The 26,454-nt window shown below is 32.3% G+C and overlaps 1 protein-coding gene across 4 annotated transcripts in view; it reads right to left on the bottom strand.

The window, feature by feature from the left end:
- Scgdelta (sarcoglycan delta) overlaps positions 1-26,454 on the bottom strand; it is a 122,129-nt gene that overhangs the window by 18,169 nt on the left and 77,506 nt on the right. For 2 of the 4 annotated variants that reach the window (XM_074241203.1, XM_074241202.1), the window contains one exon: positions 22,609-22,664. In XM_074241203.1, the coding sequence (XP_074097304.1) occupies positions 22,609-22,664 (56 nt within the window). Of the gene's footprint in view, positions 1-1,476; positions 1,942-22,608; positions 22,665-22,877; positions 23,517-26,454 lie in introns of those variants that run through there. The other 2 variants (XM_074241204.1, XM_074241205.1) reach the window with 2 other exon arrangements.

The raw sequence follows: 26,454 nt of genomic DNA on the forward strand, positions 1-26,454 counted from the left end.
TGGGTCAACATGTGCTTTCGATTTATTATTATTTCATTTTCATTAGTTAGTCATTGCCATTTAACAAGTTGAAGGTGACTTTAAAATCAAATTAAAACAGACAACTCGACATTTTTATATTCATTTTTAATAAAATATTATTATTCTTTTTTTTTTTTTCCATTAACCAACTTTAAAATAATTTACTTTTGATAAGTCCATTAACCATAACCTCGTTAACAACTTTATGAGGTAGGGTCTTTTATCCGTTATTCAGAAAAAAATTTTTTTGTTTCCTTCCCGGATTACTATTTAATAAAGCAGTATTGTATGGCTCAATTTTGTGATCGTTATAAAGCTATGAGTTATAACATTATTCTTATCGGATTACATAAGAGATATTCTCGGTTATTAAATTTATAAGAGTATGTAAATTGATAGGGATGATTTTGTGCGGATAAATAAATTCGCGGGGTATCATTTTTCTCGGTATTTCTGAAAATAATGAATTCTCGTACAGCGGGCAGTAACCTGATATTCTCTATCTGCAGTTGAACAATTATCGATAATTCACCAGAATCATAAGTAGCGCCCGCAGGCGGACCCACTGGTTTTAGTATTAAAATTACGTAGTCGAGAAAATTTACCAAGAGACTGCTCCGAGCAACCAGTCGAGTGCAGATGTGAAAAATGTCTCTGCTTCTCTAATAAAATAATTCATTCATTATCGATCTACTTTTTTTAAATGAGATGGAAAATATATTAATATTAATATTAATTTAACTTTAACATTAAATTTTTATTATGCATGTCTATTTATTGAAATATCATGTACATTGTCCACTGTACAGTTTCCCCTGTCTGATGTTCCAACATGTCGTAATATATGAATTATTAATTTTCTGCAAATCGAGTAAATCATGGGCACAATAGCTAATCAACATTAAATTTATCTGCATTAATGTAATGTGTGACCCTGTTTTTTTATTAACACTGCCTGTTAAATTATTTTATTTGTCATTTGTCATTTATTATTTATTAGTTCCACTAATTGTAATTGTAGCTTGTTAAAATCAGTAAATTATTCATTCAAAACAAAAATTAACAAAGTTTGGTGAATTTAAATTTACTAAAATTATTTAAATTAATTCTCTTGTATAAAAAATTCCATTAAAATTTTGGATATTATTTTTGATTTTTCAAGGATTGTAAATAAAATATATTAAATTAGAAATTAAAATTCAAAAACTTAAATTTGAGATAAATTGTTCGAATTATTTGTTAGTAATTTAATTAATAAAACTCGTTTCAGCTATAAAAAAATTTATCAGAGTTTAAAAATTCTGTATTTAAAAAATTTAATTCAAATTTTAATAAAAAAGTTTTGATTTATCGAATTTATTTCTCCAATAATTATAATCGATGTATAAATTTACAATGACCCTCCTAGCAATCGCATTATCGGAGATCGAGATAAAAGATTACCAAGACGATTACCTGGTCAGAATGACCCTTTCGGTTTATTTGAAGCCATTAGATCCCTAACATTAACTTCTGTCTTTTAGTTTCCTTTATTATTATTTTCCATGCCACCGTAGAATTTAATATTTCACCTCTCTGCTCTAGCATACAGCTCTTGGATTTTATCACATTGAAACAAAAGCTACGTGTCCGCCTCCTCGGTCTTTTTTCAATTTTCACATGTTCTTTGTTCTACAGAATTACTTACACAGTAAAACAATACGATGTTAATAAAGATTCATAAAAAAAAATTTTTAAAAATAGCACTCGCGTTTGATATTTCAATTGAAACATTATCTCGGACGCGAAATAAATCATTTAAACGAAATTATCGAGTTTTCTGTCACAATATTTCATTACATAAACACACTGATATTATATAATAATAATAAAAAATCTGAAATTTCAATACAGCATTTAATTACTATCACTATAATTATATTAATTTAGAACTGTTAGAAAACTTTTGTTTGAAATTAAAAAAATTTAATAGTCACTTTGTTAATTGTCACTGAGAAATTGGTATCAATAATTGAAATATAACTCACAGAAGTCATAATCGCAGGATGTTAATTAATATTCAATTAAATTTCAATTCAACACTGTCGATTGTTTATAAATAAATATAACTTTGTAATTAATAACTACAATCACTATCACAAATTGGAAAACGAAGATAATTAATATCGATACTGAAGTAATTAATGTAAAACTTAACTGATTCGACATAGACAAGAGTAATTGTTATTGTAGTGAGCGCAGTGCAAATAGAAGTAAATGATAGTATCAGAGTGGTATCACTCTTCTCGATAAAACTGTTTCGGGTAGATTGACTTTTCTATTTTCCACTTTACTTGTTTCTGCTTGGGTTTATTTCGGCTCGGAGAGTCTTAAGAGAATGGAAGCGGCTGAGAATAGAAAGCGGGTCATCATCACAACAATAATCATCATCGTCATCGGATAATAATAATGTGAGTTCAGATTGCCGGATTTGTGACAGTACTGAGGAATAAAAGGTTCGCGTTACTCGTGGATAAGTGAAAAGAGACGTCATGTATTTATATGTATTTGTGTTGCATGAAAATGGATAATTCTATAAAGACAGAAATTATCGACCCTGAAGAATTAGTGATGCATAGCTACGGATGATCATACATGAATTCTAGTAATATTTGACAACATATGATCATATAAATATATATGTATGACCATATAAGATCAGGTATGACTATAAATAATTTATTCCTCTGAGTAGAAAAAAATAGAAAGGATGAAAAAAGAATACCAACGTGTAAGAGGTCACTCTGCAAAGGTTAAGAGGTCGATTGAGTTAGGGGGTTTGAATGTGTAACGAGACGGGCGAGGAGAATTTACGACCCCGTCTTTTTTCGTACGAAGCAACTGTTGGTGGATCGAACTAATGTTAGAACTCGATGTAGGTGTTGGTGTCGAAGTAGCTGGGCGACCCTTAAGTTAAGCAAAGGGGAACGTGGGAATGTCGGCTCTAATCCAAACAGTAGTGAGCTATCGACAGAAAGATTTATCTCGGAGAGAGACGGAAATCAGGTGTAGACTCGACCCAACAGTTTTCAAACCCACGGGTTTCATGGGGGAATTAAATTCAACCCCCTGGTTGCCACGTTAAACGATTTATTTAATACCGAGATATCCAAAGTTTGTGTCGTTCTAGAGTGGTTGTTTGGGTGTAGACTCTAGACCTCACTTCGTTATTGATTCACCGGGTCAATGTCGTAAGACACTCCTGTAAATTTCATTCCAAAGTAAATCATCTCACGAGCGCAACATTTTTTAGTCATTTTCATGAATAGTTAATCGTTTGTATCGATAATGATAAAAGTTGGGTTGTTATTAATTATTAATTTGTGATTAAGTGACGGTAATGATACAGTGTATTTTAAAGTTATAATTACGTTGTATTTTAGTGGATAATGACGTTTTGGTCGATAAAGCTTTTAAAATATTAATATTTTATTGGAGCTGATATTTTGCTGATGCAAATAATCGAGTAACGTTTGGAATTACTTTTGATATCTTTATTTATCCAGAAAATTGGCTAATTACATTTATTATTTAAAGTTCATTGCTAATTTAATTATTGTAAATTTATTTTTATAAGTAAAGCAATTTTTATTGGCTTAGGAATAATTAAATTGTGGTTAATTCGTTATAGATTCGTTTCTTAAAAAAAAAAAAAGAATTTTATATAAAAATTTCGACTGAAAAATCTTTCTACGCTCTGAAAAGTGCTCAATATTAAAGCCTCAAATTTTCAAGGATTCACATCAGAAAATTCTGTCCCCAGAAAAATAACTGCAAGCAGCAGCCAAGAAAAGAAAAGCCCTTGAGTTAATTCAGCGCTAAATAAAATGATGCAACAATAATTAAATCTAGAGTAACATTGTGAGTGCAGAGGACCGAAATGAACAGGAAGATGGCGAGGAAAGATAGTTTGACAAGGGTAGAATCTCATCTAGAATCATCCCCGTATATCTGTATATCCAGTAGGAGATTCGAGGTTCAACGAATGCGTTCTGAAACAGTTCTAGGGGTGGCGAGGGTGGCTGGGGTGGAAAACCCTTCCGCTACTGGTGTCTCTGGTTATCATTCGGTCGGTCGCTCGCTCGCTCACTTTAGCCTGGGGTGTGCGAGCTCGTTTCGAAGTTGGAATAAACGGATTATTCGTTCGCTCGACAACCCACTGGACTGCTCGAGATGGAAGTGAGGAGTGAGGAGCACCATAGCCAATGTACAATGCACGTAGTCTTCGGTTGGCTAACGCAGCATGGGGTGACGGTAATGTGATTCCACACTGAGTTGCGGCTTGGCCAGGGCCTGCCTGTCCGCCAACTCCGAATGCTACATCCACACACAGCTCAATGACCTTTTCTCTTCTGTATCTACATCTACATCTACTAATATATATATATATATATATATATATATATATATATATATATATATATATATATATATATATATCTACAGCTCTGTATTGCACACCTTTGTCTTTGTCTTTGCCTTTGTTTCTGTCTTTGGGTCGCACTTTACACATCACCCGAGTACAACACGAGAGAATTCGAAATTCATCCCTGACTGGCAACGGCGGAACTCAACAAGACTCTGATAAACTATAGTAAAACTAATTTCTAGTTATCGCTATTTTGTTATTTTCTCTTGCCTTTTTAAGGTTAAGGTAAAATCTACAAAAACTTTTTATTTAACTTAACTCTAGAAAATTCATTTCTTCAAAATGATTTTCTTGGTTCAAGATTTTTCTCTTGAATCAAATTGACTTTAGGAAAAACAAATTCTTAAAACTAAAAAGATGGATATAAAAAAAATTTTATTTTAATTTCCCAACATACGGCTTTAAAAATTCAACGTTTTGAATTTTACAAAACGAAAAAATAAATCACCACATGTGATCACGTTTGCGTTGGGGGAATATGAACAGTGTAAATTTACAAACGTGACGTAAACCGTCTATAAAGTATAAGACAAATATTAAGCAGCCGCGTGAGTGGAAAAGATAAATAAATGAGTAGATAGATATTCCTGATAAACAAACAAATATAAAAAAAATGAGTGTTGATAGAGAGTAGTAAGATAAAAGTGTAACTGTGTAGCAAATGCACAGACGGATAACCGCTTACACGGATAGGTACACATGGGAATTCTTGGTACGAAAACACCTGTAGGTAGTTACATAAACATCATCGCTGTGGAACTGGAGCTCGAGAGCATCGTTGTACCTTAAGAGGCAAATAGGATGAATACGGATTTGGAGATACGATAACAAATAGAAGCACAAATCTATGAACACATAAACAGCCTGTGTTGTGCTGGTGGAAACATGAAGGGCGAACTTTAACTGTACGCCAAATATCAAATGGCTCGATGTTGTGTTGAACATGGACATGAGCGAAGAGAGAGAGAAAGAGGAATTGCAGTGTAGTCTGGTGAACTCTATTTAGCGTTGTAGTCAGGAGTTGTAGAAACCTGGGATCTCTGGGATGGCGTAAGGGTGGAAGAGTGAGCCAAAGTCAAACTGTAACCATCTCTGTGTGGCTTCAGCTCATATTATCGAATTACCCATCAGAGTTTCTAGCTCAAACAAACAAATGGAGCCGGGATACCACCGATCTCTCTCCCGGCTATGACGTTGCATCGTTCAAACTGCCTGATGCTTGTTTTATTTAAACTTTCACTTTTTTATAACTCGATCTTTCTTTCGTGTCGATCACGGGTTTTGTTTTCTGCATGATTTATTATTGTGGAGTGAGTGATCGATCATTTTAGCCACAGCGATGCCAATTAAGTTGATAACATTCTGATGTTCTGGATAAAGTTGGTAATTATTATTTATCTTGCTCTACTTTTTTAAAAATTTTAATTTTATTGAAGACATCCGCTGATGAAAGAATTTTTCAATATCTATGACAATATTTTTTCAAGAGTATTTAGTAAGCCTTATTATTAAATTAAGGTTAAAATTATACGGATATGATCCAAAATTGATCAATTAGTTGTAGAAGTTTTTTGATACAGAACCACAATGAAAGTAGTGACAATAGATTGAAAGTTTGAAATAAAATATTCGGTAAAGTTGAGGCCAAGATGAAAGAAGAATGAAAAAGAATAGAAAAGTTGAAGAATATTCAGAAACAGAAACAGTTTCGCGACTCTTGCTGTTAAATAACTTGTTCAATAAACAGATAGGATATAACTTTCGGTCAAATACTCGGCTCGTTTAATATTTGCGGAACTTTTCCTTCTCCGGTGGCAAGCTATTGTAGGGATAAAACTTGTCTGCCTTTTACTTTTTGCTATCTTCTCTTTACTTTCTTCTCTCAGCCGTTTTTTGCTCGCCTGATTTTCAATACACCTCTTTCAGGAGCCAGTGGTGCCGTTCGCGGGCATATCTCTTGCTAAATGGAATGGATAAATTCTAGTGATATTCCCTCATAGTCGCCGATGGCACGTCTCGAGATTCGTCCCTCTTCTTCCGCTCCCTCTTTTTCTTCTTTGGATTCCTTTTACCGAGTGAAAATTATCGGTTATCGATATACTAATATATTTACTTTCTTTTTTTTTTTTCGAAATATAATTTGCACAGTTGATCTAATAAATTATTTATACACTGTAAAAAAATTTCAAAGTAGATGATTTTTAATTGATTTTTCAGTGTACAAGTATTTGCCGTTAATTTCATGTCTGAGATATGAAATTTCGTACTACTTGAAAGTGACCATCAAGAGCATCTAATTTTAATGCGCAATAATTCCTCTCTCTCTTGATCGTAAAATAAAAAAATAACTTCTCAATGAAAAGTTGCATAATAGAATTAAAATTGAAGGAGTTTAAGATTTCGATAGTATATCGATCGATCTTAAACTTGAGAGGTAATTTAACCTTAACTTCTAAACTTTTCTCTCCTTCTCTGTTCTTAAAAATTTCCTTCTCCGTGCATAGAGTTCTTATTGTTAATGCCGATACTTTGCTTGCTGAAAAGTTTCTCCTGGAATATTAGTTGCTCGTCGTCGCAGCTTGCAAGCCCTAGACAGAGCTAGAGCAGAGGTGAGGTGTCGAAGATTGAAACGTCGTATCAGTTAGCATACCAGTTTCGAGAGAATATAACTATAATGCAAAGTTAAACCTCCGCATATATTTTACAATTTTTGGTTTAATATTTTTCTCGATACTTTACAGTTATCTTTTCATACTATACTATATATTTTTGTACATAATATGAAAAACTTTTTCATTGTTATCTTTTCTCCTATTTATCTTTCTTACTTTCTTTTGCGTAACAATGCAAATTTACGTAAATGGTTTTCGCATTTTGTTGTCATTAAAAGAGTATTTGTATCATTTATTTACAAAAATTTTGTAAGTCGTAAGTCTTTTCCAATTTTTAATAAGCTTCGAAAATAATAATAATAATAATAATAATAATAACAATAATAATAAAACAATATAATTCAAAATGAATACATTTTAAACAATACTGAGGATTTATTCACATTTATTTTAATTCTATTCCATTCAACAGTCAACATTTTTTTATTTTATATGACTTTTTTTTCATAAATCCAACCATTAATAAAAATAACAAATCGAGCTCGACACCAAGAATATTAAATTCAAGAATCACGATATTATGAAACGTGATAGCAAACAATAAAATAATAACAGTTGAGGATTATTTTGAATATAGTATTACCAAGAGAATATTTTTTTCCAGGGCTCTCCTCTATCATCCCCCATCCGTCTTTCAATTACCCACATCACCATTACTACCACTACGACAACGACGCATTGCCAGTGTACTTTACTCTTTTGACCTTTTCGTTTTAGTTCTTTGTTATTCTTATTATTTCCTTTTTTTCGTTATTTTTATTTCTATTTTTTTTAATTTTTTATTTTGCTTAGCTCTACTCTATTCTATTTTTTACCATCCTGTTTTATTTTCCATTTTACCGCGATTTTATTCTGTTGTCTGGTGGACCTGAGTAGCACGGTAGCTAGTAATTAGGCAGCATTGCGTATACATAAAAATTTGTTAACCTTTTACAACGTTAATGGGCACCGGCTTTAGAATAACAACCTTTGTTCTTCCTCTTTCTCTATTATATGTTTTAGTTTTTTTGTTTATTACTTTGCCTGATGACATTTTTTCTCGTTCTCGGGCAACGCTAATTTAACCCTCTCGAATTAGTGAATAAAATAAAATAAATTATTCACTGTACTAGGTACAATGTTTAAGTATTTTCTACCTCGTGAGTTTTAATCGATAAAGAATTCAATTTATTCTTAGATAACTGAGGTCTAGTTCTGGACGCTGCTTATACACGGCCGCGGAAAAAATACAAAAGAGATAATGTATAAAAGATTGAAAGAAAGGATACACAAAATATAAAGTATAAAGAAATTCTTTAGTGTTTCTGTGAAGGCTGTCCAAGCCAACCAGCTACCAGTTACTGGAAGGCACTTGACCCCAGGGCTTACAGTATTTTTATTAAATAAATACGTGCACTTTTTTTTGGTTACCTCAAGACTCTGATACAGAATATTTTATAAATTATTTTGTATTGAATTTACATTTAACAAATTTTCAAGTACTAATTTTATAATGATTGACTTTTTTTAATATTTTTTAGTATTGATTCAATTTTTCTTAAATATTAAAATTACGAAAAATTAGTTGAATACTCAATTGTAACAGTCTGACTTTACTACTTATTTACGATTTCGAACAGTGAAATGGATAGTCCGTTTGAGGAAATTTTAAAGTGACAATAATGAGGGTAATTCCTAGTAATAATTTGCGCGGTAGATATATTAATTTGGGGGAAGAATTTGTGTAATACAGGTTGGTCTAAGGGAAGGTTATATTGCGGCGATGAGAAACAGGAGAAGGAAAAGCACGTTTCTACGTTTTCCCTGATAAGATTTTGCACGAGTGCGTGGTTGTAACACAGAATTTATATTATTTCTAGCGAAAAAAAGGTTCTCGTATTTCTCAGGACGTGATGAGATTACTTATTTAGGGGAATTAACAATTATGTTTTGTAGATGATGTAGAGTGTGTTGAAGTAAGTCGGGCTTAATAAAATGAGACGTCGTGATCTAAATAAGTAATTACTAATTTAAACAATTAAATATATATCTCTGATATTTATAGGAGAAATATTATGTTTGCTATATTAAGATCAGCCCAAAAGTAATTTTGTTAAAATTTTATAACATTTATTTTTAAATCTTTGTTGAAAAAAAAAATATTTTGTAAATGAAATATTAAAAAAATTTTTTTTTTTCGTAAAATTAACTAATTATTTTAACTTTCAAGTTTAGTAATACAAACTGTTTAAAATGGTAATCTGTCATAACATACTCCGGGCCTCTGTCCTCTACTTTCCACACAAGACAGTGTAAATGACAATGAACCTGTTAGAGCACCTCAGCTCAAAGTCCTGAGTTAGCGTAAAGTAATAAGTTAATAGGTTAGCGTGGTTGACGGCACGTAGTTGGTGTTGAATGTGGTTACAGGGTTAAAGGAAGAGGATGTTCAAGGTGTACATTCTACATGGTGCACCAAGGAGCAAGAGAGAGGGAGTTAAGTACAAAGATGAAGACAGAACGTGGGGGGTGGATGGCGGAAGGCGGAAAGAGGAAGACGATAGTGTTAGGAAGGTAAAACCGACATGACGGGTTAACTCCGGACGCAGTTCAGTCTTAACCGTATAGTACTGAACCAAACTTTGTTTGTCACTGACGCCATCCTGTTGTCTCTGTACTTTATCTCGTCTCCTACGGCATATACAGTCCTCGATCCCTTTCTTCCCTCCATTCTGGCTTCGCTCAGTCTCAGTTTCTATCTCAGATGCACAACCTCACCCCGTCATTTTGCAGCGTTCAATTCTATTATCATTGTTCCACGCTCCACTACTGAGCCAAGAAACTACTTGAGGGATCGTCAACAAACATCCAATCGAATTTAATCACATTCGACGATTACGTTTGTTTTCATAGAAAACATTTTCATTCATTATTTTATATATATTTTTAATGATTTAATTAGTCAAGTTATTCATAAATAAATAAATAAATAAATTATAAGCTTATTAAATAAAAATTTCAAAACTCGCTCGTATGTTCATATTTTGGTCATTTGTGACATCAGAAAATTTTTCTACTGGTATTTTATAATCTCGACGACAATATCATTCAATCGTTTGAAAATTCAATAAAGGATTGACAAAAAAAAAATAATTTTTCTCAGCAATATTTTAGGACTTACTTATAGATTCTGTAAAAGTATTCTAGCTCACAGACAGTCACAGGCCGTGGTAAAACTTTGAGAATCTCTGGAGAACAACGAGACCAGAGGTGGCGGGAGCCAGTCAGTACGTATCGCATTTCTTATTCCCGCGGGTGGTCTACACGTTTGTATGTGAATGTGAACGTGAATATATATGTACGAGTGTGTATCTGTGTGGGAGTGTAGAAGCGTATAGATGTGTATGGATGTGTGTTTGCACAGAGACTGGAGCGTGAGATGACGTCGGCGGGCCAACGGGCAAAGAGATAAAGTTAAACTCGTGAGCTATGCTGATAGGGTGCGGGATGCCACAAAACCAAGTATGTACATGTTACGCCGCCCCCTTACCACATTCAACTATTCTTTATACATAACATAACTTGACAACTTTTTAAGTAAAATAACTTTGAAATATCCAACTGTAAAACTTAACCTCGGATAAATCACACTCTCCGCAGATACGACATATTTAATGAAATATATTTTGTGAAAAACATATATTCAACCTACTTTCTCAACTCTATTCCACGGGGTTAGATTTGTATTATTATTTTATGATAATGTGCAATGTATAATGCCTTTCAGAAATCAAAATCAATTTTTTTGACATAAAACTACAAAGTTATTTAATTTTTTATTTTAAATCAAACAATTACTATGGAAATTTTATTAATATAAATTCATTAAAAAAATTCAAATTTTTTAAAATTAAGTTCTGATTAATTTTTTTTTATTAACTTTCAATTTTAATCTAATTTTAGAGACGCACATAATTAAAAATTGTAAATCAATTCATATAAAAATGATAGAATTTAAATTGAATATTTTCAGGTGAAATTAAATTAATTTTTTTAGTATAAAGTTTGAAATATTTATAAAAAAAAATTCCATTATTTTTACTTTCAGAAATTTTTTTTTAAATAGGAATTTTTAATAACTCTATAAATTTTCATTCACATAGAATTTAATACAACTAATTGTTATTTTATAATCATTAAAATAACCAAAAACCAGAGGGTTAGAGCAGTGAAGAACCCCTTCATTAATGTGACCGTTCCAATAAACCACGAACGTGGGCCATAAGACAGCGAAGATAAGGATAAGGGTAAGAAGTAAAATAATTTATCAGTGCATTATGTGATAAATAATCAACTCAGCAGTCTTAGAGGTGTTTCGAAAGTAATCCATTGTATTTTTGTCGACAAATCGTAAGGTGTCGAGCTGCCCGTGTTACGTGATCTCGTAAAAATGTTAATAGCTGTACGAGTATCTAGTAAACTAGTGCCACAGTACTGGTAATAGCACTCCTGGTAGTAAACTATAAAACTCTTTATATATATATATATATATATATATATATATATATATATACTCCAACTCATGCGTCTATATATCTATTTGCCGAAGAGAAGAAGGAGGGTGGAGGATTCTGAGAACAAGCGCCGAGATACGTGGCACCACGTGCGACGGATACTGAGAGCCCGGTGATGAGATAAGCTTGTACTCTTTTACTCTTACTATTATTCTTACTCCCTATATTCACTCCTCTCTTCCTCGAATTTTCATCTCCTCTCATGTCTGCTACTCAGCTCAAAACTTTTTCCTCCGCGACACATCTCGTGTGCCACCTCCCCCGTGGAATCTAGTTTGCCACTAGCACCGGCAAAGTCTTTTTTGGCCATGTATGATCTAGGAGTTTCTTAAAAACTTTTTGCTATTCTATTCCAGTCTTTGTCTTCCTTGGAACTTGATTTTCTCCTTTCACTTTATTTAACTTCGGACTTTCTCGAGTGCAATTTTATCATCGTTTAGAGAATTCCGGAGCTCATCAACATCCGGTTGATGACATCCATTTCATAGCTCATGCTCTTACCTGTCGAGATTTCTCATGAAACTTTTTTCTGACCTATAATACTTGGAAAATGAGTTCCCGTAGTTAAGAGCCACGATATATAGATATATGTTTGGAATTTTTTTACCACTAGTTTTCGCTGGCCTCCAAAGAGGCTTTAAGGTTCACTAATTACTTAACCAGTCTCGCAAATTATTAGAGTTAACGAGCCGGGTTAGTTTACTTTTTCCCATTTTATCGTTACTATAATTTATGACAATTTATATTTGGGAAAAATAGCCAAATGCTGTGAGCGCTACTCGAATACTAATCAACTAAATACTTCACAGGTTTAATTGATATCTACGGCTTGGGCTTAGCTGGAGGAAAGAAGAAAGGTTAAGAATTATGGGACAGAGGAATTTGTTAAAAACGATTTTTCTTAGAAAAAAAATGTTGATCAAATTTTTCTTTTGAAAATAATTTTGAAGCATTTAATTAGCAAAATAATGTTTCAACTGATTAAGCAACCAAAGATATTATTATAACACCTTCTAGAGCTACTGTAATGAAGATAAAGAACAATAGGTATTATTAGACAGTAAGAACCATATTTATTTGATGGTATGCAGCCTTTTACTCAGACAATAAGCAACAATTTAGTTGAAGGATCATGGAGTCGGGGTGAAAGGTGCCTGGTATTTTATGTTTAAGAGAGAAATGAGCTTGCGGGTTATCTTTAGATGTCGGTATGACCTCCTGCACTTGTCAAGCAGTAAAGTGCGTTGTATCTTTGTGGCAATAGTATACCGTAAATGTACACACGTGCAGTGGAAGCGGCTCTGGGCTCTAGCCCCTGATGCCGGGTAAAACGCTGACAAAGGCGAAATAGAGGGCAAAGAGGTGTTATACATTTATTTAAAGTCCGCTGGCTCCATCTCGCCCGGCTCGAGGGTTTGCTTTGTATTATTTGAAAGATGATAGCGTTCATACTACATACTCAAAAGCATTTTTATTTACGTTACACTATAAACTAAGCTGTACCGCTTTATAGTTGTAAGATACAGCGTACACTTTTGATAGCGTAAGATTTTAAGAATTTTATTTTTCTGAATAAAAATTTAAGAATTTTTTTAATTAAAAATTTTATGAGACTAGAAAAATTATTGTTAATTATTGCCCAATTATTAATTTTTTTAATTTAATTAATTCAATTTATGACAGGGAAAACTGAACTTCCCATGGTCATTATCGACCACTTTATTGACGCCACGATAAATGAGGGTTTTCCCTTACCGTTCGATTTTGACAAGTAGTTCAGACTTGTCACCGGGCGTGCAAATCGAAAGTCCCCACTGCTGTCCCCAAAAAACGAAGCGGGGTTGACAATAGGAAAGTTCGAGAACTCGGAGTCAAGGGTTATAAAAGATCCGACAAAAGAAACATCAAGGCTTTTTGAGCCAGGCCCTGGAACGAGTAACGCTTTTTTGAGCCAGCCCTTGGAACAAGTAACACCTTTTGAGCCAGGCTTTTGGCACAACAGTGAGTCAGTGTAGTGCTGTGTATCAAATTCTGTCATCGAGATTCAGGACCATCAAGAAGGAAGTCAATCTACGATCCGGAATTGGGAACCCATTACTTGGAGCCGGAAAGTTTATTGGAGACGAGAGAGAGAGACCAACCAGCCGCTGATTTCGCCCGTTTCCACCGGGACTTCATTTAACGTTTGGAGAGTTGTAAAAGTTAAGTCAGGTATTATTATTACAATTATTTCAGGCCAAGCTTGAATTTGAAAATTGAGAGGCCGAATTAACTGTAATAAAATTTGTCAATTAATGATCGCTATTGTCTCAGATGTCACTTTTAATTTAGTAGATTCTTTTATAAGTAAATTATTCATAAATGTCAATTAATTAGTTTGTTACAAGCCTTTTAGTTATGGGAAATTATTTAGTTAAAATTATTTGATTAAGTTGAAATAGTAGAAGCATTTGTGTAATTTAGATAGTCAAGGTCACCTAGGCCGTTGGGCTGAATTTAATTAATTTAGTAAATCTAGTAAATTAGTTTATTGAGAAAATAGTTAATGACTTTAATTGAATAATTTTGATTGATAAAATTTGGTAATGAATTAAATTAGTGAATTTGGTAATTGGTATTAAAGAAATGTTAAGCGTAAAATTCAAGGAATTTAGATAATTAGTAATTCGAAGAAATTTGAGTAATTAGAGAAAGTGTGTATTAAGTTAGCGTCCGGTGGACGATTTTTGTATGGAATTTAGTGAGTATTTAGAAACGTTGTATAGACGCCCGAGTCGGGGGTACAACGGATTAAGTTAGGAAACCGCTGCGTAGACGCCCGAGTCGGGGGCGCAGTCGGGAATAGGTTTTAACTGGTATTCCGTCAGGTTGACGAGGTAAATTATGTTAATTGGTATTCCGTCAGGTTGACGAGGTAATTAGTTGGTATTTTATGGTATTCCGTCAGGTTGACGAGGAAATTAAGATATTGAGATATTCCGTCGGAGTGACGAGGTTGAATAAATTGGTTAATTAGTTATAGGAAAAATTGGCAAGGGCCAACGTAGGTGAGAGGTTCTCACAATTAAGTTAGTTTTAAGGAGATTGTTAAGTTTGTGGAGTTGGTTAATAAATCAGTATAATTTTTATAAATAAATTTTTTCAGTTTTATTTACAGCCTTTCTCGGACTTCTCACGACCCTGTCTTTTCTCTCTCATGCTCCTCCGGTTTCTGGGACACCGTGTCTAAAATCCCAGTGGCGCCCTTTCTAAAGAGGAAAGGGGTAGCTAACTGGACCTGGGCTAAACCACCCCCGGTTACAAATTTTTATAGAGTATTAAAAAAAAATTTCTTAAATAAATTGACTAATTATGTTACAAAAAAAGCTCTACAGCGTAATATATTAATAAAATAAAATACGCAAAGTATGAATTTATTATATCCGAAAATAACAATTGAGTTTGTAGTGATACGAATAGATTCTATTTTTGGCGGCTAGTGAATTTTTAGTACTCACATTATTTTCAGTTATTTATGAGGTACTTTTCAGTTCACCATTGTCTCTATTTCGGTTGCGTGATTTAACCTTGTCAAAGATTTAGTTAGGTATAAAAAAAAAATTGGATAGAAACATCAACAACTACTTTATGCAGCATTCGCGTGTAGCAAATTTTTTTTTGTATTTATGCACTCTGAAATTGTGTTTAAAATTTATATTTTTATTCACAAAACAGATATATATGTATATATTTGTAATACAAAACATAATATTTATCTGCAAGTTTAAAAGTTAAGGCAGAGCCCATTTTAGCATTTAGGAGTTATAAGTACGATAAAAAATAAAAAATAAAACATAAAAATCGGAGAAATAGTTTGAGAAGTTTCTGCGTTAGCTGACTGGGTGGTTTCTAAGCGGCTTCCGTTAAAACTTTTGAGAATCCGAATAAACGTTGGTCAGACTTGGACCGATGTTTCTCGCTTTTCTATAACTTTTATCCACGTTCTATAAATTCCATTGAAATGATTTACGTTGCGAGAACTTAAATTCACAATAGAACTGTAATAAAATTCATCACCATCACCCTTATAATATTTTATCTGTATATATAACTTTTTGCTTTTATCCATCTCTTGCAATTAAATTTACTTACAGATTTCACTGGATAACAATTAAATAAATTCGAGTTTTATTTTAGTATTAACTTTATCTTTTGTGGAATTTCAATAAACTTAATTTGGACTGACATTTTTTGATGTTATTTGAAAATCATATTAAACTTTGATCTTTGAGAGATTTTTGTCAGTTTATTCTCATCAGAAATGTCAGATGACAGTTTATTTTATGAATTGTGAATAAAAACTGATTTCTGTAATTTTTACTTAGTGATTTAATTATATTTCACCTTTCTAAATAAATTTACTGACATTTTTTAAATGATTAGATCACGAATAATTGAAATGTTTTAAGCATTTATTATTTTCTATAATAAAAATTAAATCAATAAAAAGTCAAAATTATGAATTATTTTAAAAAATGTAAACAATAAAATAAAATAAAATAAACTCTTACAAAAATAATTCAACGAAAAGTGAGTAAATAAAAAATATTTATCAAAAACGAATAATTTTATTAATCCGTCGGTGGATTTAGGTTTAGTGTTTCCCAAGCTTTTGGTTGCATACGCCATAAAAATAAATATTTTACGCAAGGATAAAGTTGTTAGCATGCTGTTAAAAAAATAAGGGCCGTAGTCACGTAAGTGACCTGGAAAAAAAAGCTTAAAATATTTTGCCCGAGAAAATTTATTATTTTTTTAGCATTCTGGAGGTTGTGAACCCATCTACTGCCTACTACCCACTGTTGAGTTTATTAAAAAAATAACTCACTAAAAGAATTGAGGCGCATTTAGCAAAAGCGAGCCGTACCGATCAAACCATCCATTTATCTTGTCACAATGAGTACATACGACAGATTATTATTTTTTTGCAAAATTATAATTATTGAAATAGAGGACCTGAGATAATGCAAATTTTTTATTTATATTTTATAACTCAGTGAGAAAAATTCAAGTGGATAGAGAGTAAAGTCTGTGTCAGAGTGTCGCGACCAATCATTGTAAGTGGGTTCGGATAAGAGACAAGGGTGTGAATGTTTAAGATAAACGTCTCTGCAAAATAGGATGTTAACGCGTGACACTCCTGCCATACCTGGACTTACTTTATGTCGTTTTTCTTGTAACCTCAAACATTTATTATTTTCACTGTAAAATAACACCCGTCGGTTAAACTGTCAATGACAAATTATATTGTCTGATTCGGTGACTTTGACAATTATATATTATCATAGTTTTTTTACGGAAATCAAATGGCTCATATCGGAGAAAAAAAAAGAAGTAAAATTAATTTAATCCGAAAGAAATATTTTTTTTATCTTTAATTTTGTTTATTAAAAAATTACTAGTCTTAATTCAAGATAATAAAACTTTGGTTCGTTCGTTTTTTATGAATTTATTCGAACTGAACACTTTAAAGGGAGAATAAAATTTTATATACAATATTTTTCTTGATGTTAGTGAATTTTTTTTCAACGTAGTAAACAGAATAAAATCATACAAAAGGGAAAGGGAAGTGAATAAGGGAGTCAGTTTATTATTTAAATATATAAACAGTGGTATAGACACCAGGACGAGTATTTGTGAATTTTTATTCGCTCATTTTCCCGCAAGAATAAAAATATAAATAAAGCCGGGTAAAGATAGGGGAGTAGTTGGGTCACGAGTGGTTTGGAATAAAACTGCCGGGACCATGTGTCGCGTGATTACAATTCCGATGCAAATCGAATGAACCAATCATAAGTCCCAGAGGAGTCATCTCTATTCGCAACCGCTATTGCTCTTCTTCCTCCGCTGTGCTACTACTCCTCATCGGCAATATTTTTCCCCTATTTCATTCCACCTATTTCTGCTCCGCTCTGCCTTAACTTTTCTTCTGCCCTCCTTTTGCTTGTCTCGGAAAATAAAAAAAGACCCACGGTGCCTTTTTTCCGTAATATTTTTTTTTCCACTTTTCTCCTCCATTTCACACTGCTCTCATTTCATCATAGCCCTTTTATTTCACCTTTTTATTCACGTAACATTCCCGCTTCTCGTTTTCTTCTACCTTTATTATTTACCAATAAAAAATAGTTTATGACTTCTACTATTCCTCAATACCTATGATAATTCCGACGTTTTATTTTTTGTAATAAACTTCATGAATCATATGAAAGAAAATTGAAAAATCAACAGTCTTGATCACTCAAGAATCTTTCAATCGTGGAAAAATCTTAGGAAAAAATCTCGCCTAACGCATTAATATCAATTAATTTTTTTACTTCCACCGAGATTTGTCTTATTCAGCTTTCAGAAAACATTTAAATGTTTAATAAACTTATCGTGGCCACAAAGTAATACAATCGATTGAACATTTGTAAAAAATAAATTCTGAGGGTGTAAAATGGTCGGGTGAACGGCAGCCCGAAAGGGAAAACATGAAATTGAATTAATATAGTTGGCGTTTAATGGAACGGGCATCGTTATTCGACATACAACGTATAACACACACTATACAACAGGTATAGCTGAAACGAACGGAAAACATGACGTTGTGGTGGACACCAACGAGGTGGTAATGCAATCTCGTCATCCTCGGTCATCCTCGATCCCCGTCACACGTAATAACGATTATTTACGTGAGTTTTGTTCGGTGAGTATTGTATCGATACGAGCAGATATAAATTCCTCCTTCTCTCACCTACCCTACCCACTTCCCTCCTTTTCCCCTTCTCTATAGTTTCACACGTTAACACTTTTCCCGTCGAAACAGAAGTACGTCCATTTATCCGTGATTATTTTATAGGATTTTGAAATTTAAATCCCGCTTTTTAAAATTGTTTGTACCAGATGCTGGAGGCGTTATTTTAAATATGTAATTATTAATATGATAATCTACTTAGCGGTTAATATTATCGACGATAATCTGGTGATATGTATGTACTCTTGTTTTTATGTCATATTTTTTTTTTTTTGTTTTTTTTTCGTGTGGAAAATCCATTCCATTCTAGCGAGCAATTTCGTTTTATTTCGATTTCATTTTATTCGATTTATCAAATAATTGATGATATTTAGTTTATTTTTTTATTAAGTATTTTTTTACGAGCATATGAATAAACTAGAAATAAAAATGTGAGTACTGTAGCGCTGAATATCCTCGAGTATTTTCCCCGAGGACATTGCAATTCAGTGAGCCTCGCGAAATAACATTCGATTTATTTTACGTTCAAAAGTTTTCGGCATATTTTTCGAATGCAAATAACTAGAATAATCCATATTTTATGCCAAGTAACGATGCTGATTGTGGGGACATGTTGCAAGACTGGGGGATTATCACACTTGAAATAGAAATAGTGACAATTGTAACACTTTTGGGTCTCGCACCAGAGTAGTCCAAAAAATAATTTTGTTTTTTAAAAATTATGCAAAAAAAAAATTGTAGAAATTTTGTTTTGATTATCTCTACATTATTATCAAAAGAAAATACTTAAAGTTCAAAATTTAAAACGATGTAATTCTTTTATTATCCATAAACGACATAAAAAATGACTAATTTTGAATCTAAAAAGATTTCCCTCTTTAATTTGTTTCCTCTGTAAGATTTAATAATTTATTTCCTTTGATAAAAATATGTTCAATTGAAATGAATTCCAATGATAAAATATTTACTTAAAACTAATATCTGAAGAGGAATAAAAATAAATAATAATTCACATGTGTGCATTCACTTGATATTTAACATTTAACGTTCTAAAAAAAATAGATCAATAAATTTGACGGTCGCAAGTATAATATTTTTTGCTAGAACTAAAAAAAAAAAAAAAAAAAAAATAGAAAGATGAATAGAAAAATAAAAGGAAAAAATATTCAACGAAAACATTGATCCATTTATTTTTAAATCTGAAATTCAGCGCTGTAATAATAGAGGTCAGAGATACAGTTCCGTTTATTTAGTCAACGAGCCATGGAGTCGCGGTCGTGTTGAAGAAAATAAAAAGGTATAAACCTGCAGTTGAAAAACCCTTTCTATCAACTCTTTACTTATTTCCATAAAGTTGAACTTATTTTTTTATAAACTGAAATACAGTAAATGAAGAGCTTCCCAGGGGAGGAAGGGGAGAAAGAGGGTGAGACAGGCAGAGCTTTTTTCTATACGGTGCCGGACGATTTAAATGCTGATAACGAAGCTAGATAAATGCTTTCGCTGTTTGCCGTATAATTTTTAGCCTTTTTACTTTTTTCGGTAAACTAATACTGCCAGCCATATGCCTGAAATAACGTTAAAGTATTTTCTTTCAATCGAGTTTTAACGGATTTTGTACTTGCAGAATGGTGACAGCCTGGCAGCTCATCCCGATTCCAAAGCTTTTATCCGGTATAATACTCACCGATAATTTCAAAGGTTTTTTTTTTATTTTTTGTTTTGAAAATTTGAAAAGCTATCGCCAGACAAATAAGAATATCTAATTATTTATTCAAATTAATTAATTCAGTTTTCATTCAGTTATTTTTATTTATATTTATTAACTTCGCTAATTATCACGTGTAAATTACTTCATTAGCATTGTTACCGGTTGTGGCGAATGAGTCCATAAAAAACAATGAAGCTCGAAATTAATTGAAGATTTTAATAGGATATTTTAGCGCGGTGATTGAAATTAGTTTTGATTAATTTATGGACTAAAATTTTTTGCAATTAATTAAATTTTTAATAATTTATTCAAATTAAAAAAAAAAAATTCTTATTTTGAATAAAGACCTAAAGTAGGAAGTTATGATAGTTGTTCAAAAAAGTGCGGAGCTGTGAATCCAACTACTAAAAAATGCAATAGATAACCATAACACGAAAGCCGCGAGCTTCAGTCGGAAAAAATCTATGCGAGTTAGAGTTTGAACACTCTGGTGTGTAACAAATCTCACGTTACTCGCAGCACCGGTATCCACGTAACTCATTCATTTTAATTCGACACTGAGAAACTTTTCATTCACGATTCTAACGCCCAACCCACCGATTTATTTTCTCATACGTGTCGCTCGTATTTCTCCTTCAATTTGTTTGCCTTCGTTCCGAGTTTCCGTTGAATCAAATTCCAAATTAAATTGATCTCGCTTAAGGCAATTATTTCTCTTGAAAGAGTTTGATTTTATCGACTGAAGGTCACTTAATGATCGAAGAAAGAAAGTTTTTTGATCAAGAATGTCAAAACACAGCTTATTTATGTTAAAAATAAATTTAAATCGTGTGTTTGCGTGACCGAAGGTAATTAGAGCCCTAAATAAAAACATCGGAGAAATATTCAACCACAGAGCCATTTGTGTGGCAGATTTCTGAATGGCAACTAGCAATTCACGGCGTTAATGCAGTAAGCGAGAGGGAGTAGTCAACTACAGTTTATACTACACTAACTAAAGTCTACTACGCGTGTTCCAGCGACATAAGCGGGCATATAATCGTACGTAATTAATTTAGCACAGTGAGAAAGTTGCACGGTCGTAAAGCGACATCGCTAATTGAACCATTAGTAGACACGTCACTAAAAATTAACCAGCGAGTATGTTATTGGTTTAAGGACCAATTTCTTTATTATTGACAGTATCAATTCGAGTGTATAAATGTGAAGATCGTAATTCATGATTAATTATTTATCACTCATGATTCATATGTTAGTATAAATAAGCTAAATGGTGCAATAAGTCAACACGGCTTGGCTTGGCTTGGAGCGAAGCCACCGAAAATATTAATGGAAAATCTGGAAAGCTGCCGACTGTAAACAAGTTTAAATGATTGATTCTGAAACGCAGAAGCATTAAACGGTCTACTCACGTGTCAATTACTTGGGTCATCAATAATAGTCACAAATCAAATGATTACAATAACAGTGGTGCTAATTTTTGGAATTTTTCAGTTCAATTTGGGTATTAAGTTTTTGGAGTTAATGTGGATGATTGATTGAACTAGATAAATTAAAATTTTAATGGTTATTGTTAAAATTAATAATAAGTTACACTGTAAAAAAATTGAGAAGTGATAATTTACTGTGAGAATAATTTTATTATTATTGCATTGCTAATTTAAAACAAAAACTCTCCGGAGTAAATTAATTAATTATTCTCATTGAAGAAAAAAATAAAAAATAATAACAATTTTTGTTATTTAGTACTTTAAAAATTGAATAACAAAGTTAAATAAATTGATGTCGAATAAATATTACAAATGAAAGCAATATCGATGTAATCGTGACTGGTACCTGGGAATAACAGGTGGCGTTTGAGATAATCGTTTCGCGCAAGTTCTTCGTTCAGTGTAATTATATTTCCTATAGACACGAAACCTTTTTAAATGCCTAATAATTATTTAACAGAGTTATTACTCCAAAAACTATTCACCATTGTATTTAAAATATCACGCAATTAATTACATCAATTCCAAAAACTCAACTAACTACCACCGTATATTATTTATCATCAAATTCAGTATATACCATCAAAAACATCTCGAGCATATGACTTGGCAGCTGGTCAAATCTGTATTAATTTTCATTGAATATTCACCACGAAATACTGTTTATATTAATCCCTAAAAATTACCAGGAATTATTCAAATTTAATTATAACTTCATTGTTTAGCAACTTCGATCAAGAAATCAGTGACCTAGTTCCTGTTAGTAAACTACTGGGTTCTATATTCGAGGCAATTAATTATTATTTATCAATCAATTTATTTCCACTTCAGACATTTTAATTAATAAAATCACTTGAATGCCGTATTTTGTTATGAATTTTTAAAAGGTTTCAAATTATTGGTAATTATAGAATAGCTTACCTAAGTTTGTACTCGGTGTGGGGGGAAGTTTCTGATATTCGATAGTTACTCCCAGTCTGAAACAAAAAATATTAAATTTTCTTATGTAAAAAATTTATTGTAGATAAGAAACTGTATAAATTAAATTAATACGTTCAGTAATGAAATAAATAACTTGACGTAAAATAAATTGTCGTAAAATTTATAAAAATTGATAATCAGTAATTAGTAATTATTAAGAAGACTTTTAAGAAGCATTAAATTGTGTGACATTAGTATAGGTCTCATACCCATAACTAGGTCTAGATCGTTATAAACAACCCGCAAGCGTTTGAATTAATCCCTGAGGAGATAACGTGAGGCTTAAATTGACGTCGACACTTTACGGGTGCGAAATTAAAAGAAGCACGCAGCATATATACTCGGCACTTTATAAAAAATGAACGGCAATAAAAACATTGGTAACGTTTAACATTATATTGCGTTATATATTAGACAATTTAAAGCACGAGGAAAAAGAGGGGATAAATGTAATAGATTTTTCTTCTCTTTCTTTTTTAAACTCGTAAATAAAATTGATAGTTTATTGCCAGTTGTCGGCGTATACTTCAGCCATGGCGAGTACCAAGGTGCCAGGAACGATGTCGTTCTTCGAGTGACGTTAACAAACGTGCCGGTTAACCCTTAGAACATAGCGAACGAGCTCACGACAACTACTTCTTTTTCTTTATTACGGCAATACATTGACTTGTTTTCCTTATCTTTTTTTTTTTATTTTATAAATTGCCTCTAACATAGTCACCGCACTCTTTACTACATTTTTTCTTTTTCATTAATTTTATTTTTATTTTTAGTTTGAAGAACTCAACACTAATGTTAACATTGTAATCTAAGAAATAAATTATGGCGAGTTTTTTATTATTGGCGATAAATTTACTTCAATGATTTACGGCGTCGTTATCAATAATAGTCTGTAAATAAATAATGAATTTTATATTCTTACTGAAATTTATTTAATAATTAATGTTTTGTATATTTTTACAAAATTTTGAATTTTTGATCATAACTCAATTATCAATCTGCGTATTTTTAATTACCGAGCTTAAAACACTGGACGAAGTTTGAGAATTATTGCGAACTAACTATGTGACGCGCACATTGAATTTAAGTAAGTGTAACCCAGAATTCTAACTTACGGTGGTAGGAATAGTACGCGAGCGCGAAAGTTGGTTGTTCTGCCAAGAGAATTATGCTGGTACTGAATGAGGAACAAAGTAGAAAGATTAGATGAGAAGAATAGTAGGCCGTAAAGAATTCCAGTAAAATATTAAGGCTTCAAATTGTTTTTTTTTTATGGTAGATTTTTTTTTTACTGTGTAAAAATTTGGGAGAAGATTTTTTTTTATAATTTTAATTAAAATTTAAATCTGAAAATTTATTGAAAGTATTTTTCAATATTTTTTCACTCCAATATTTTCCTAAAAAAAAAAAAAAAAACACACAATATTCATAAATGACAAATTTATGTGTGTCGAGCAAATATTTATAAAAAAAGTAAAGCACAAAATAATCCATGTGTTTATTTAACAGACGGTAACAGTTACAGAGTTTAAGTAATAATGCATGGTACTTGGTTGCCGTTTAAAAATATCTGAGTGGGTGAGAGACAACAAAACAGGAAAAAAAAAAAAACTAAAAATATATAAGAAGAAGCAGAACCAGAAAAATACGACGTGTCTTCTCGGGAATGCCGACAGAAATAAACTGGGAGATTGTAGCTCACCTACATCGTGTATGTGAGAACGTGTGTATAAAAAAAAAAAAAAAAAAAAAAAGAAAAAAAAAAGAAATAGTGGAGCGAGAAGAAATGGGTCTAAAGTGGTCGGTAGCCATGTTGGTCCAGCGAAAGAATATACGACAGGTTTATATGTATATGGCCTCCTTATATATTTTATTTATTTTCTTTCTTCATCCGCGAATGTCTCTCTTACTCCCCTCTTTGTTACGTTAACTTTACTCTTAAAGTTTATACGAATCTACGGAGCTCCTGAGCCCGACGGATGTTATTTCATCGTTGGATTTGTTTTTTTTTCGGGTAATATGCCCCCTGGGAGCATCAGCCGGAGGAACTTCCAGGTAAGGGCGATGCTTATGAAACGGAGGCAGTTAAGCTCCCAAAAATCGAGCTCGTACACTAGTACAGTCCTTCTGTAGCAATATAGACTCTACAGCAAGAAGTAAGAAATCGAAAGATAAAAATGGGGACGCTTAAGTATTTATGCAGCCAGGTCTGGCGATTTTTCATGCTAAATCTTTTAGTACGTGTGCTTTTTCTATTCTGGATACTAGACGGGATAGATGTATCGATTGTCGATGCACTTTAAGAAAACAACGATCCGGTCTTTCAATTCAAGTAAATAGTAAACAGAAGAAGCTTTTGTTATTCTATGATACTACTGTTCTAACTGTTCTGGCAAAATACACGGCTTGAATTGAGTACATATCGTAGAAAATTTATATATATTTTCTAAAATATTTCCTAAAGAAAATTTAACAAGAGCATTTAAACCTTTTCATGTCAAAAAATTTTTATTTTAGAACTCGATACCTCAGACTTAACTCTGTTGTAGTGAGACAATGCAGCGATTATACGCCATCTGTCGGAATTTCTAAAAACTATCTTTGACATACATGAGCATCTTAGACCATATCAAGCTACAAATGTCTTAATACAACCAATTTTTATCAAATTTTGGAGTTCAGATAATTTGACCTGATCAAAATCCATTTTTTAAACTATCTAGATCTATCTACTTATTATATAATTGCTTCTATTTTCAAACAGCATAATTTCTTTTATCTACTCATAAATTTTCTTGTTATCCGATCCTATTTACATTTAACACCATGTTTTGTCCCGAGCCTTAAAAAAAAAAAAGGAATCAACGATTCTTTAATCATCACTGTTTTTTAATTAATACAAAAAAAAAAAAAAAAAAAAACAATTATTGTCCTAAGGTGGTAAAACGTGCAACGTACTTCTTCAAACTTAGCCTTTGTTCTCTCATTTAATTATATTTCCCTTTAACTTATTTTAATGGCTCGCCTCTCGTATTCCTGGACGCTTTGCCTTTTAATTCGGGTCGACGTTTCTTTGTTAACAAAAATAAACTTCGACAATTTTTTTATTTTCAGAATAAACTCAAATATATGTTTACATTTTTTTCCACAACCGGAATTGATCTTACGCTTTTATAATATAAATGCGCATGCAGCTTTGTTTTAATGAAAAAAAAAAAAAAAAACCTAAATATGTTCAGTAGCAATAGCAATCACGAATAGCACTAGTTCTTACGGCGTCACTGCAGAGGTCGCGGCAGCTCTATTCCTACTGGCAGCTAGCAGCGTCCCAGATGTTTGTACGTGCCTGTCGTACGCTGTAATGCTTCTAGTCGGTAGGGTATCACATGTAAGTGTAAGTACACATGTGTATTTCACAGCACGGCGTGTCTCTATGAGCTTGTCACAAGTAATTTCTATTTTAGACAACTTTATGGACAATTGCTCGGCAGTCCGGCTGAGGTTGCGGTCACGTTTAAAAGGTATGCGACAACATTAATGCTATTTTGTGACCCCATAAGCGTGTGTAAACACTAGTGTAGTTACGTACACAGAAGACATTACTTCGTAAACATGATTTAAGAAAAGCTCCGAGTATTTCCGTTTTACAGCCAACTATATGCATGTAAGTCTTATGTAAATTACATAAATATGAACATAAACATTAACACTAAACCCTTTCTTCTCTTTCTCACTGCAGTATGATTACAAATATTGCTCGGTAAACGATTGTTTATTTAATCTGAC

This window comes from Cotesia typhae, unplaced genomic scaffold (assembly GCF_013202065.1).
Source record: "Cotesia typhae breed Kobodo isofemale line unplaced genomic scaffold, CoteBio_Ctyphae contig_33, whole genome shotgun sequence".
Classification (NCBI taxonomy): domain Eukaryota; kingdom Metazoa; phylum Arthropoda; class Insecta; order Hymenoptera; family Braconidae; genus Cotesia; species Cotesia typhae.